The sequence below is a fragment of the Podarcis pityusensis genome (assembly GCF_964106645.2).
Source record: "Podarcis pityusensis genome assembly, chromosome: 4".
Classification (NCBI taxonomy): Eukaryota; Metazoa; Chordata; class Lepidosauria; order Squamata; family Lacertidae; genus Podarcis; species Podarcis pityusensis.
Genome location: NC_138027.1, coordinates 92,181,274 through 92,196,579, shown reverse-complemented (window position 1 = coordinate 92,196,579; position 15,306 = coordinate 92,181,274). Strand labels below are relative to the sequence as shown.

General features: G+C 42.3%; 1 protein-coding gene across 1 annotated transcript in view; it reads left to right on the top strand.

Annotated features, from left to right (window-relative positions):
- Nucleotides 1–436: 436 nt before the first annotated feature.
- The window catches only part of LOC308476381 (uncharacterized protein), a gene marked incomplete at both ends in the record, with an annotated part of 63,376 nt that continues 48,506 nt past the window's right edge, over nt 437–15,306 (top strand). Inside the window, 2 exons of the mRNA XM_081003923.1 lie at nt 437–734; nt 1,452–2,060. Coding sequence (XP_080860049.1) covers nt 437–734; nt 1,452–2,060 — 907 coding nt within the window. The remainder of the gene's footprint in view (nt 735–1,451; nt 2,061–15,306) is intronic.

Here is a 15,306-nt window from a genome sequence, read left to right as displayed (position 1 = left end):
GAAGGAAGTAAACAACTGTTGGATTTTACAGGCTCGAGAGTGAGAGCTGAGGCTTGGATTCAAAATGGATGCCAAGAAGGGGGGAGGCCTACCTGATCCACCTCCCCTGACTAATGACAATTACTCATCTTGGTCTATAAAGATGAAAGCCCTGCTGCAGAATCAGAGGGTTTTTGGGGTGATTGAGAACCCCATTCCTGCAGCACCAACGCCAGGTTGGAATTCACAGAATGTGAAAGCCAGGACGGCTATAATTCTGTGTGTCTCAGATCAGCAACTCGTGCACATTCAGGATTTACAGAACGCACGAGAGATTTGGGAAACGCTGCGTAGAACACATCAGAGAGATGCTGGTTCTTCAGCGTTGCTGTATTTTGAAAAGCTGACCAATCTGAGGCTTGCGCCTGATGGAGATGTACAAGCGCATTTGACTGAAATGAAGTTCCTGCGTCAGCAGATGGTGGAGCGCAATTTCCGTCTTCAAGAAGAGGTCTTTTGCTTCATGATTATCAACAGCCTTAATAGGACTTACAAAACGGTTGCCAGTCAGCTTGGTTCCCTACCGGCCGCGGATCTCACGGCGGAGAGAGTGTGCGCGGTTGTTCTGAATGAACACGATCGCCTTGCTGCACTGGATGTGAAGGACAGGGGGAGGGAGGAACGGAGTTCTGACTCCCCCACTGATGTTGCTACTGGAGAGCATGCTGTAGCTTTGAATGTTGTCCGATGTTACAGTTGTGGACAGACTGGGCATCTTCAGCGGAACTGTAAGAAGCCACGTCAGCAGAAAAGAGCTAAGGAGAGCTCTGCGAAGCCTGAGGCGTCAGGCAAAAATCGTACCAAGACCCAGGTGAAACCTGCAAAGGCTTTGATGTCGAAAGGAACCACACCAGAGGCTGGGAACACGTTTGTCATTGACACAGGTTGCACTTTCCACATGACTCCACACAGAAGTCTGTTTTCGACGTTTAAGAAGCAAAGCTTCACTGTGAAGCAGGCCAACGGTCAGGAGCTGGAAGCGACCGGGGTTGGAACTGTGTATCTTGAGAGTCTGAACTTGACTATAGACAATGTGTACCTGGTTCCTGAGTTGAAGTTCAATCTGCTGAGTGTGTCGCAGATTGCAAAGAAAGCACTGAGACAGTCCTATGATAGTAAAAGCTGCAAGATCTTCAAAGATGGAGAGTTGTATCTTTCTGCCAGAGAGAAAGATGGACTGTATTTGTTGACTTTTGATCAAAGTGATTACATGAAATGTAATGCATTTGGTACTGACGAAATATCTCTTGCAGGTGTGACCAAGAGCGCCCGGAAGGTGGCCAGGGTCGACAGAGCATTTCAGCGGGTGTATGCTGATGTGATTGGCCCTCTAGCACCATCTAGAGGCAATGCAAGATATTATCTTGTGTGTGTAGATTGTTTCTCTCATTATGTGTGGGTATATACATTAGAGAAACGAAAAGAAGTCTTAGGAAGGTTTAAGAAGTTTTGTGACAAGGTTAAAAGTGAGCATGATGCTAACATCGATTGTCTTTTCACAGATGAGAAGCCAATTTTTCTTTTACAGGATTTTCAGGAGTTCCTGCAGAAGAAAGGGATAAGGCACAAGGTTGCTGTTTCAGCGGAAGCGTGGAACAGAGGTGTCTGTGTAAGGGTGAACAAAGAATTGCAAAAGGGGATGAATGCGCAATTGCTTAGTTCACATTTACCACATGAATATTGGGCGGAGTCGTTAATGTCTTATGTTCACACGTGGTTGAGAAAGGTCTCAAAAGAGTTGGGAAGTTCTCCTTTTGAGAAGCTGTTCCATAGAAAACCTTCTGTTACCTATTTTAAGGTTTTGGGGTCTAATGTGAGGACAGAAGCTCCAGGTGGAGTAAAGAATGCCAGAGGCATTTTTGTGGGATATGAAAAGGGTCTCTACAGAGTAATTTTGTCTGAATCTGGTCAGGTGATTCTCACAAAATTTCTAGAGAGTGCTCCTGAACAGGAGAGAATAATTGTTCACACATTTCCCACAGAGGACGATTCAGATGATGAAGATTTTACAGATTACAGTGGTGATGAAAATGACAGTGATAGCTCACAGAGCTCAGTTGACACAGTCATTGAGAGGAAGTTTTACTCAATGGATAGGCCTTCACAGATGGAGGAAGAACCACTGTTTACTATTGGATCTGGTTCTCCTAAGAGTCCAGAGGCTGAACCAGTGAGCAGAGATGATCAGCACCTCATACGCAGGTCTGAAAGAGTTACAAAGGGTGTACCACCCAAGAGGTATTCAAAAGAGTTTGCTAACTTAGCTGTTGCATGTGTTGCTGTTGTACACAACCGAGGACAGGTTGAAGCAGTGTCTAAGTCAGAGACAAAGACACAACAGAGAGCTGCTAGCCAAGGTAATGCAGATGCACTCATTCCTTGGAAGCCAGACAACCAGAGAGATACACTGGGGAAACCAGTGGCGGGTAGTTCCAAGGGTGGAACTGAAACAACAGGGGGTTGTTATATGTATAACAACTGTTTGTATTCTTCTCTGGATAACAGTTTGCTCGCAACCCACATTGATACTTTTGGGGGAGGATGTCAGGAAAAAGCAGCAATGCGGCAGCGAGCTGCAGGTGGCTGGAAAGCCAAACAGGATGTTGATGTTTGGGACTGTACCGTGGGAACAAAGGGACAGTCTATTCACTGTACTGAGCACCGGATGTTAGCTCAGAGTGTCGTCTGACCTGTACTGGAAGTACAGGGGAGGAGTCTATCTCTCTCTTCTGTAGGAGACTGGAGAGTGCAGATGTGTTTCTCTGTACTGCTGCAATGACAGAAATAAAGACATGTAAATAGATTTCTGTCTGTCTCTTTCCCCTCCCTGAGGGAAGCAGGGAGGAGGGAGAAATGGTGTGTCCCTCTCACGCTGAGTGGGATCGCCGATTGTGACCTTGCCTGTATCCTGCCGGGAGACGCAGACGGGGAGGTCAACAAGGATCTTAAGCCTGGTGCCTGGAGAGTGGCCAGTTACCTCTGACAGAGGCTTAAGAGTCCGACAGTTTTTGCTGACTGTATAGAGCTTCTCCATCTTTGGCTGCAGAGAATATAATCAATCTGATTTCGATGCTGCCCATCTGGTGATGTCCATGTGTAGAGTCGTCTCTTGTGTTGTTGGAAAAGCGTGTTTGTGATGACCAGCTTGTTCTCTTGACAGAACTCTATTAGCCTTTGCCCTGCTTTGTTTTGATCTCCAAGGCCAAACTTGCCAGTTGTTCCTTTTATCTCTTGCCTCCCTACTTTAGCATTGCAATCCCCTATAATGAGAAGAACATCCTTCTTTGGTGTCACTTCTATAAGGTGTTGTTAGTCTTCATAGAATTGGTCAATTTCAGTTTCTTCAGCACCAGTAGTTGGTGCATAAACTTGGATTACTGTGATGTGAAAAGGTCTGCCTTGGATTCGTATCGAGATCATTCTATCATTCTATTCTATGTATAACTCCATACCATCCAACATTTCTCCCATGAACATAGGGACGTCCTAAGGAAAAGCAGGATAACATCAGAAACCAGGACAGCTTCAATAAATCTGGGAATGTCCTCGCAAAATTAGGGACAACTGGAAGGTTTGCAAAAGTGGGGAAGTTAAGATCAAGGAACAAGAGAGAAGTCATGAGTGAAGGACAAGCCAAAGGAGAGGTTGAGGGAGGAGGCTTATTGGTTTGTTCTTGTTCTTGTTTTTATTGTGTATTTTGTGTTTTTTACCTTGCATTTTTAAGTTGTAAACCAACCTTAAATCTACGGATGAAGGGCACTATATACAATTAATAAAATAGGTACAATACTATTTGTTACTATAGACAGGCATGCCATTGTTCAGGAAGGTCTACTGTATAAATAGGGGTATAAATAGTAAAGTACTATAAGTAATAAAGTAGCAGTAGTAAAGTGGAAGTAAAGTGGTAGTAAAGCAATAGTAAACCAGTAGTGAAGTAGCAATTAAGTAATGGTAAAACAATAGTAAAGTGGTGGAATAGAAGCAGTAAAATAGCATTAAAGTAGTAGTAACGCAGTAGTAAAATAGTAGTAAAATGGTAGGAAGGCAGTAGTGAAATAGCAGTAAGATAGTAGTAAAGTAGTAGTAAAGCGGTAGTAAAATGTTCCAATAGTAAAGTGATGGAATAGTAGTAAAATAGCTTTAAAGTAGTAGTAAAGTTGTAGTAAAATTGTAGAAAAATAGTAGTAGTAAAATGATAGTAAGATAGTAGTAAAATGGTAGTAAAGCAGCAGCAAGGTAGTAGTTAAATGGTAGTAAAGTAGTAGTAAAGTAGTAGTAAAATGGTAGTAAAGCAGTAGTAAGGTAGTAGTTAAATGATAGTAAAGTAGTAGCAAAATGGTAGAAAAGTAGTAGCAAATCGGTAGTAAAGTAGTAGTGAAGCAGTAGTAAAGCAGTAGTGAAATGGTACTAAAGTAGTAGTAAAGTAATAGTAAAACAGTAGTAAAGCAGGAGTAAGAATGAACTCAGAAGTGTTCGTTGTACAAAAAGGCGCCATGTTGGTAGCCTCAATCACAGAGGTTTTTCCAGTTGTTTCCGTATAAAGTACTGGGGCGGGGGGAATGGCTTCTCAGTGTTTGTATGTTGATCCCTGTTTAAACTATTATGTTAAAAAGTACACCAGAATTTAGTGGCGTTGGATATTTTGGGTCCCAAAATGTTCCCGCCAGCAGTGGCTGCATAAAATCCTTTAGTCAGAACAGAGCGATGGGCAACACACTGTCGTGAGTCAGGAGCTGTGTGAGGAGCCAGTAGTCAAAATACGGGATTTGACTTAGATTATATCTTACCGGCCCAGTGGTTTTTCCTACCTTCTTCAGTAGGCACCATTTTTGAGTGAATGGCCGAAAGTCAGATATTTGATGAAATAGGGATTTTTTTCAAAAAAATCTTTTTCTGCCGATTAAGTTGTCGAGGGCTGATTTCTTTCTGAGATAAAAACCCTTCTGTTTCGACCTCCAAACCTCTTAGGGGAGCATTTGCAACCGTTTGGCAACATTCTTGAGTGAATGGCCGAAAGTTAGATTTTTGATGAAATTGTGACCCCCGGGGTTTAGGGATTTTTTCAAAAAAATCTTTTTCTGCCGGTGAAGTTATTGAGGGCTGAATTCTTGTCCTTTGATAAAAAGCCTTCTCTTTCGACCGCCAAACCTCTCAGGGGAGCATTTGCAACCGTTTGTCACCATTTTTGAGTGAATTGCCGAAAGTCAGATTTTTGATGAAATTGTAACCCTTAAGGATTTTTTCAAAAAAATCTTTTTCTGACGGTTAAGTTGTTGAGGGATGATTTCTTTTGCTGTGATAAAAAGCCTTCTGTTTCGACCGCCAAACCTCTCAGAGGAGAATTTGCAACCGTTTGGCAGCATTTTTGATTGAATTGCCGAAAGTCAGATTTTTGATCAAATTGTGACCCCGGGGCTTAGAGATTTTTTCAAAAAAATCTTTTTCTGCCGGTGAAGTTGTTGAGGGCTGATTTCTTGTCCTGTGATAATAAGCCTTCTGTTTCTGAGGAGATTTCACCCCTCCCATACACAAGAATCTCCTGATCATCTCCTGATGGTCTCTGCTGACTCTCCAGAGAGAAGGAGGCGTGTCCTGCCTATCTACTTATTCTGCCCAGCAACATATCTGTGTGTGTGTGAGAGAGAGTCAGTCAGTCAGTGTATCGGAGAGAGTGAGAGTGTTGGAGATCCTAGAGATAAGATTGCTGTTAGAGCAGCTGCAGACTCTCAGTGTAGCACTGATTTATGCTTAGAATATTCAGCTCTGTATATAGCTTTGTATCATAGTTGTAGTTATAGAATAAAAGGAAGATATTCTACAGAGCTGCTCTCCGAGTGGTTTATACTCTGCAAGACTCTGCAAAACTCTGCTGCGCAACGACTGTATTATTGAGACAGTGAATCCGGTGCTCTCAGCTCTGAGCTGTGAGTCCACAGCACTGTGACCGTTTCCTGTGAGAAGGAGGTCTCTGGAGGTGCTACCCAGCTCGCCTAGCCCAGTCGGGGTTGAGGTGCAAGAGTCCAGTTGGTGCACTGGCTCTAGGGCGATGCTGACAGTTTCGACCGGCAAACCTCTCAGGGGAGCATTTGCAACCGTTTGGCATCATTTTCGAGTGAATTACCAAAAGTCAGATTTTTGCTGAAATTGTGATCCTCGGGCTTAGGCATTTTTTCAAAGAAATCTTTTTCTCCCAGTTAACTTGTCGAGGGCTGATTTCTTTTGCTGTGATAAAAAGCCTTCTGTTTCGAGCGACAAACCTCTCGGGGGAGCATTTGCAACCGTTTGGCACCATTTTCGAGTGAATTGCCAAAAGTCAGATTTTTGCTGAAATTGTGACCCTCGGGCTTAGGCATTTTTATAAAAAAAATATTTTTCTCCCGGTAAACTTGTCGAGGGCTGATTTCTTTTCCTGTGACAAAAAGCCTTCTGTTTCGACCGCAAAACCTCTCACGGGATCATTTGCAACTATTTGGCAGCATTTTTGAGTGAATTGGAGAACTTCAGATTTTTGCTGAAATTGTGACCCCGGGGTTTAGGGATTTTTTCAAAAAAATCGTTTTCTGCCGGTGAAGTTGTTGAGGGATGATTTCTTGTCCTACTATAAAAAGCCTTCTGTTTCGACCGCAAAAACTCCCAGGGGAGCATTTGCAACCATTTGGCACCATTTTTGAGTGAATTGGAAAACTTCAGATTTTATATGAAATTCTGACCCCGGGGCTTAGGCATTTTTTCAAAAAAATCTTTTTCTGCCGGTGAAGTTGTTGAGGGCTGATTTCTTGTCCAGTGATAAAAAGCCTTTTCTTTCGACCGCAAAACCTCTCACGGGTGCATTTGCAACCGTTTGTCACCATTTTTGAGTGATTTGCCGAAAGTCAGATTTTATTTGAAATTGTAAGCCCTTAGGGATTTTTTCAAAAAAATCCTTTTCTGCCGGTTAAGTTGTTGAGGGCTGATTTCTTGTGCTGTGATAAAAAGACTTCTGTTTCGACCGCCAAACCTCTCAGAGGTGAATTTGCAACCGTTTGGCAGCATTTTTGAGTGAATTGCCGAAAGTCAGATTTTTGATGAAATTGTGACCCCAGGGCTTAGAGATTTTTTCAAAAAAAGTCTCTTTCTGTCGGTAAGGTTGTTGAGGGCTGATTTCTTGTCCTGTGATAATAAGCCTTCTGTTTCGACCGGCAAACCTTTCAGAGGAGCATTTGCAACCGTTTGGCACCATTTTTGAGTTAATTGGAGAAATTCAGATTTCATATGAAATTCTGACCCCGGGGCTTGGGAATTTTTTTCAAAAAAATCTTTTTCTGCCGGTGAAGTTGTTGAGGGCTGATTTCTTGTCCGGTGATAAAAAGCCTTCTGTTTCGATCGGCAAACCTTTCAGGGGAGCATTTGCAACCGTTTGGCACCATTTTTGAGTGAATTGGAGAACTTCAGATTTTTTATGAAATTGTGACCCTCGGGCTTAGGCATTTTTTCAAAAAAATCTTTTTCTCCTGGTTAACTGGTCGAGGGCCGTTTTCTTTTTCTGTGATAAAAAGCCTTCTGTTTCGACCGCCAAACCTCTCACGGGAGCATTTGCAACCGTTTGGCACCATTTTTGAGTGAATTAAAGAACTTCAGAGTTTATATGAAATTCCGACCCCGGGGCTTGGGAATTTTTTCAAAAAAAATTTTTTATGCTGGTGAAGTTGTCGAGGTCTGATTTCTTGTCCTGTGATAAAAAGCCTTCTGTTTCGACCAGCAAACCTTTCAGGGGAGCATTTGCAACCGTTTGTCAGCATTTTTGAGTGAATTGCTGAAAGTCAGATTTTTGATGAAATTGTGACCCCGGGGCTTAGAGATTTTTTCAAAAAAAGTCTCTTTCTGTCGGTAAGGTTGTTGAGGGCTGATTTCTTGTCCTGTGATAATAAGCCTTCTGTTTCGACCGGCAAACCTTTCAGAGGAGCATTTGCAACCGTTTGGCACCATTTTTGAGTGAATTGGAGAACTTCAGATTTTTTATGAAATTGTGACCCTCGGGCTTAGGCATTTTTTCAAAAAAACTTTTTCTCCTGGTTAACTGGTCGAGGGCTGATTTCTTTTCCTGTGATAAAAAGCCTTCTGTTTCGACCGCCAAACCTCTCACGGGAGCATTTGCAACCGTTTGGCACCATTTTTGAGTGAATTAAAGAACTTCAGAGTTTATATGAAATTCCGACCCCGGGGCTTGGGAATTTTTTCAAAAAAATTTTTTTATGCTGGTGAAGTTATTGAGGGCTGATTTCTTGTCCTGTGATAAAAAGCCTTCTGTTTCGACCAGCAAACCTTTCAGGGGAGCATTTGCAACCGTTTGTCACCATTTTTGAGTGAATTGCCGAAGGTCAGATTTTTGCTGAAATTGTAACCCTTAGGGATTTTTTCAAAAAAATCTTTTTCTGCTGGTTAAGTTGTCGAGGTCTGATTTCTTTTCCTGTGATAAAAAGCCTTCTGTTTCGACCGCCAAACCTCTCAGAGGAGAATTTGCAACCGTTTGGCAGCATTTTTGAATGAATTGCCGAAAGTCAGATTTTTGCTGAAATTGCGACGCCGGGGCTTAGGGATTTTTTCAAAAAAATCTTTTTCTCCCGGTTAACTTGTCGAGGGCTGATTTCTTTCCCTGTGATAAACTTCCTTCTGTTTCGACCGCAAAAACTCTCAGGGGAGCATTTGCAACCGTTTGGCACCATTTTTGAGTGAATTGGAGAACTTCAGATTTTATATGAAATTCTGACCCCGGGGCTTGGGAAATGTTTCAAAAAAATCTTTTTCTGCCGATGAAGTTGTTGAGGGCTGATTTCTTGTCCGGTGATAAAAAGCCTTCTGTTTCGACCGGCAAACCTTTCAGGGGAGCATTTGCAACCGTTTGTCACCATTTTTGAGTGAATTGCCGAAAGTCAGATTTTTGATCAAATTGTGACCCCGGGGCTTAGAGATTTTTTCAAAAAAATCTTTTTCTGCCGGTGAAGTTGTTGAGGGCTGATTTCTTGTCCTTTGATAATAAGCCTTCTGTTTCGACAAGCAAACCTCTCAGGGGAGCATTTGCAACCGTTTGGCACCATTTTCGAGTGAATTAGAGAACTTCAGATTTTTTATGAAATTGTGACCCCGGGGCTTAGGGATATATTCAAAAAACTCTTTTTCTGCCAGTGAAGTTGTTGAGGGCTGATTTCTTGTGCGGTGATAAAAAGCCTTCTGTTTCGACCGCAAAACCTGTCACGGGATCATTTGCAACAGTTTGGCACGATTTTTGAGTGAATTGCCGAGGTATTCTTGTCGAACCAGACATGGTGGGCCCCTATTTTAGCATCTCTCTTTACTACTATTAATGCTACTCTTAAGATTCCACCTAATTGGAAACAGAGCATAGTCATCCCAATACATAAAAAGGGGGATCCACAAGATCCGCGTAACTATCGACCTATCAGCCTGCTGGACATATCATACAAGGTCTACTCTAGATTCTTGCTAGAGAAATTAATCGAGTGGGCAGAAGAAACAAAGCTATTCCACCCGGAACAGGCTGGCTTCCGTAAAGGTCACAGCACATCTGGCCAATGTCTTGTTCTATTTACCCTGATTGATAAATACCTAAACAGGTTCAACTGCAAACTACACGCGGCTTTTGTGGACCTGACCTCCGCTTTTGACTCCATCCCCAGAGATAGGCTATGGCAGAAGCTTAGTTACACTAACATAGATAAGAGACTCCTCCACCTTCTTATGGAAATTCATAATGACATATCGGCCAGAGTAAAATTCGGCCCTCTGGGAGCTCTATCTGATCCTTTCCCTCTGAATAAAGGGGTCAAACAGGGCTGCCTCTTGGCCCCTTTTCTATTCAATTTCTACATCAATGACATCGTTACAACCATGAAGGCCCTAAATCAATCTGCCCCCTCTTTACAACAGCTCAAGATCCCCATATTACTCTATGCGGACGACATGGTGATACTGTCTTTAACCAAGCAGGGCTTAAACAACATGCTCAGAGGGCTCATGACATATTGTGATACCAACTCCCTCAAAATCAATTTCGCCAAAACCAAAATTCTTACTTTTGGCACGAAAACTCGGAAGCCTTTCTGGAATTTTGAGGGCCACTCTATTGAATATTGTTCAGCATTCAAGTATTTGGGTATCACTTTTCAGCATGGGCTTAGCTGGTCAGCTCACCTAAATATGACCATCCTGGCTGCCCGTAGAACCATCAAAGCCTTGGAGAAATTCTTCTATGCAAAAGGCGGCCAGTTGGTTCCACCAATCAGAAAAGCATTTATCAGCAAAGTCCTCCCGATGTTACTGTATGGGGTTGAAATCTGGGGGTGGAATTTAAAAACACTACAATGGCTGGAGATTCTGCAAAACTCTTTTGCACGAAAGATACTGGGCCTCCCCAAGGGTTCAGTTGCTGCACAGTTAAGAACAGAACTGGGCCTCCCCTCCATTGTTGCGAGAGCCCACATTAGAATCATTAGTTTTTACTGTAAATTAATCAATGCCCCAGGTTCCCTACTAGCTAGGCAAGCCTTTTTAACTTGTTCTCATACCAACAAATGGTCCAAGGCCATGGAGACTATTACTGCACGCTACTCCCTCCCAGATCTCGACACGCTGTCATCTTGGGACCAACATAAAATCCGGGCCTGGATTCTTACAAGAGACGAGGCCATGGACCGGGCACAGTCCATTACAGCTCGCCTCTCCATGTGGCTCCCTAAAGTGAAAGTGGTAAGATCACTTGCCAACTACTTGATAGACCTGACGGAGCCCAATTTGAGAAGAGCATTTACTATGGCCCGTTTCCATTCTATACCCACGGCCTTCCTGCAGGGGATTTACTCTAAGACCCCTATTACTCAGCGTTTATGTCCATGCACAATGAATGAAGTAGAGGACTTCATACATTTCTTTTTCTACTGCCCTATTTATGAGCCAATAAGACCTAAGCTCCTCCTAAGCTCCTCCTCTTGATCCCGTCCACCATTACATCTAAGGAAGACTGTTTGAAATCGCTTCTTGTGGACGCAAATCCCCAAATTTCACGTGGGGTGGCAATCTTTATAGTGCAGGCTCTGAAACTCAGGGCTACTCTGATTGGGTAGTGTGTCCTAGACCTGGACCTGTTTTAATTCTTTTTATTACTTTTTCAACCCAATGTGCCGAGCCTATTTTGGGGCCATTTTATGTTTTATATACATCCGCATTTTGGATTCTTGGCGCTGGCAACTAAATCTTTACATTATTGTCTTAGGGTAATTTAAATGTCATTACGCCAGTAATATCGCTTTGAATTTTGTTTGGTTGCTTGTCTCTAGTATTTTTGTCTTATTTTGCTATGGCTGTATGCTAATGCAATAAAGGTTTTGATATTGAGTGAATTGCGGAAAGCCAGATTTTTGATGAAATTTTGACCCCGGGGCTTGGGAATTTTTTCAAAAAACTCTTTTTCTGCCAGTGAAGTTGTTGAGGGCTGATTTCTTGTGCGGTGATAAAAACCCTTCTGTTTCGACCGCCAAACCTCTCAGGGGAGAATTGGCAACCGTTTGGCACCATTTTTGAGTGAATTGCCGAAAGTCAGATTTTATATGAAATTGTAACCCCTTAGGGATTTTTTCAAAAAAATCTTTTTCTGCCGGTAAGGTTGTTGAGGGCTGATTTCTTGTCCTGTGATAAAAAGCATTCTGTTTCGCCCGGCAAACATCTCAGGGGAGCATTTGCAACCGTTCAGCACCATTTTTGCCTGAATTGCCGAAAATCAGATTTTTGCTGAAATTGTGACCCTCGGGCTTCGGCATTTTCTCAAAGAAGTCTTTTTCTCCCGGTTAACTTGTCGAGGTCTGATTTCTTTTGCTGTGATAAAAAGCCTTCTTTTTCGAGCGACAAACCTCTCACGGGAACATTTGCAACCGTTTCGCACCATTTTCGAGTGAATTGCCAAAAGTCAGATATTTTATGAAATTGTGACCCCGGGGAATATAGATTTTTTTTAAAAAAATCTTTTTCTGCCAGTGAAGTTGTTGAGGGCTGATTTCTTGTCCTGTGATAAAAAGCATTCTGTTTCGACCGCCAAACCTCTCAGGGGACCATTTGCAACCGTTTGGCACCATTTTTGAGTGAATTGCCGAAAGTCAGATATTTTATGAAATTGTGACCCCGGGGCTTAGGGATTTTTTCAAAAAAATCTTTTTCTGCTGGTTAAGTTGTCGAGGGCTGATTTTTTGTCCTGTGATAAAAAGCCTTCTGTTTCGACCGGCAAACCTTTCAGGCGAGCATTTGCAACCGTTTGGCACCATTTTTGAGTGAATTGCCAAAAGTCAGATATTTTATGAAATTGTGACCCCGGGGATTAGAGATTTTTTCAAAAAAATCTTTTTCTGCCGTTTAAGTTGTTGAGGGCTGATTTCTTTTCCTGTGATAAAAAGCGTTCTGTTTCAATCGCCAAACCTCTCAGGGGAGCATTTCCAACCGTTTGGCACCATTTTTGAGTGAATTAGAGAACTTCAGATTTTTTATGAAATTGTGACCCCGGGGCTTAGGGATATATTAAAAAAAATCTTTTTCTGCCAGTGAAGTTGTTGAGGGCTGATTTCTTGTCCTGTGATAAAAAGCATTCTGTTTCGACCGCCAAACCTCTCAGGGGAGCATTTGCAACCTTTTTGCACCATTTTCGAGTGAATTGCCAAAAGTCAGATTTTTGATGAAATTGTGACCCCGGGGCTTAGGGATTTTTTCAAAAAAATCTTTTCCTGCTGGTTAAGTTGACGAGGGATAATTTTTTGTCCTGTGATAAAAAGCCTTCTGTTTCGACCGCCAAACCTCTCAGGGAAGCATTTACAACCGTTTGGCACCATTTTTGAGTGAATTGCCGAAAGTCAGATTTTTGCTGAAATTGTGACCCCGGGGCTTAGGGATTTTTTCAAAAAAATATTTTTCTGCCGGTGAAGTTGTTGAGGGCTGATTTTTTGTCCTGTGATAAAAAGCTTTCTGTTTCGACCGGCAAACCTTTCAGGGGAGCATTTGCAACCGTTTGGAACCATTTTTGAGTGAATTGCCAAAAGTCAGATATTTTATGAAATTGTGACCCCGGGGATTAGAGATTTTTTCAAAAAAATCTTTTTCTGCCAGTGAAGTTGTTGAGGGCTGATTTTTTTTCCTGTGATAAAAGCCTTCTGTTTCGACCGCCAAACCTCTCAGGAGAGCATTTGCAACCGTTTGGCACCATTTTTGAGTTAATTAGAGAACTTCAGATTTTTTATGAAATTGTGACCCCGGGGCTTAGGGATATATTCAAAAAAATCCTTTTCTGCCAGTGAAGTTGTTGAGGGCTGATTTCTTGTCCTGTGATAAAAAGCCTTCTGTTTCGACCGCCAAACCTCTCAGGGGAGCATTTGCCACCGTTTGGCACCATTTTCGAGTGAATTGCGAAAAGTCAGATATTTTATGAAATTGTGACTCCGGGGATTAGAGATTTTTTCAAAAAAATCTTTTCCTGCCGGTGAAATTGTTGAGGGCTGATTCCTTGTACTGTTATAAAAAGCCTTCTGTTACGACCACCAAACCTGTCGGTGGAGCATTTGCAACCGTTTGGCACCATTTTTGAGTGAATTGCCGAAAGGCAGATTTTTGCTGAAATTCTGACCCCAGGGCTTAGGGATTTTTTCAAAAAAATCTTTTTTTGCCGGTGAAGTTGTTGAGGGCTGATTTCTTGTCCTGTAATAAAAAGCCTTCTGTTTCGACCGCCAAACCTCTCAGGAGAGCATTTGCAACCGTTTGGCACAATTTTTGAGTGAATTGGAGAACTTCAAATTTTTTTATGAAATTGTGACCCCGGGGCTTATAGATTTTTTCAAAAAAATCTTTTTCTGCCGGTGAAGTTGTTGAGGGCTGATTCCTTGTCCTGTTATAAAAAGCCTTCTGTTTCGACCGGCAAACCTTTCAGGGGAGCATTTGCAACCGTTTGGAACCATTTTTGAGTGAATTGCGAAAAGTCAGATATTTTATAAAATTGTGACTCCGGGGATTAGAGATTTTTTCAAAAAAATCTTTTTCTGCCAGTGAAGTTGTTGAGGGCTGATTTCTTGGCCTGTGATAAAAAGCCTTCTGTTTCGACCACCAAACCTTTCGGTGGAGCATTTGCAACCGTTTGGCCCCATTTTTGAGTGAATTGCCGAAAGGCAGATTTTTGCTGAAATTCTGACCCCAGGGCTTAGAGATTTTTTCAAAAAAATCTTTTTCTGCCGGTCAATTTATTGAGGGCCGATTTCTTCTGCTGTGGTAAAAAGCATTCTGTTTTGACCGCCAAACCTCTCAGGGGAGCATTTGCCACCGTTTGGCACCATTTTTGAGTGAATTGTCGAAAACCAGATTTTTGATGAAATTGTGACCCCGGGGGTTAGGGATTTTCTCTAAAAAACACTTTTTCTGCCGGTGAAGTTGTTGAGGGCTGATTTCTTGTCCTGTGATAAAAAGCCTTCTGTTTCAACCGCCAAACCTCTAAGGGTAGCATTTACAACCGTTTGGAACGATTTTTGAGTGAATTGCCGAAAGTCAGATTTTTGCTGAAATTGTGACCCCGGGGCTTAGGGATTTTTTCAAAATAATCTTTTTCTGCTGGTGAAGTTGTTGAGGGCTGATTTCTTGTCCTGTGATAAAAAGGCTTCTGTTTTGACCACCAAACCTCTCAGGAGAGCATTTGCAACCGTTTGGAACCATTTTTGACAGAATTGGAGAACTTCAGATTTTTGATGAAATTCTGACCCCGTGGCTTCGGAATTTTTTCAAAAAAATCTTTTTCTGTCGGTTAAGTTGTTGAGGTCTGATTTCTTGTCCTGTTATAAAAAGCCTTCTGTTTCGACCGGCAAACCTTTCAGGGGAGCATTTGCAACCGTTTGGAACCATTTTTAAGTGAATTGCCGAAAGTCAGATTTTTGTTGACATTGTGACGCCGGGGCTTAGGGATTTTTTCAAAAAAATCTTTTCCTGCCGGTGAAATTGTTGAGGGCTGATTTCTTGTCCTGTGATAAAGAGCCTTCTGTTTCGACCGCCAAGCCTCTCAGGAGAGCATTTGCAACCGTTTGGCACAATTTTTGAGTGAATTGGAGAACTTCAATTTTTTTACGAAATTGTGACCCCGGGGCTTATAGATTTTTTCAAAAAAATCTTTTTCTGCCGTTGAAGTTGTTGAGGGCTGATTTCTTGTGCTGTGATAAAAAGCCTTCTGTTTCGACCGCCAAACCTCTAAGGGTAGCA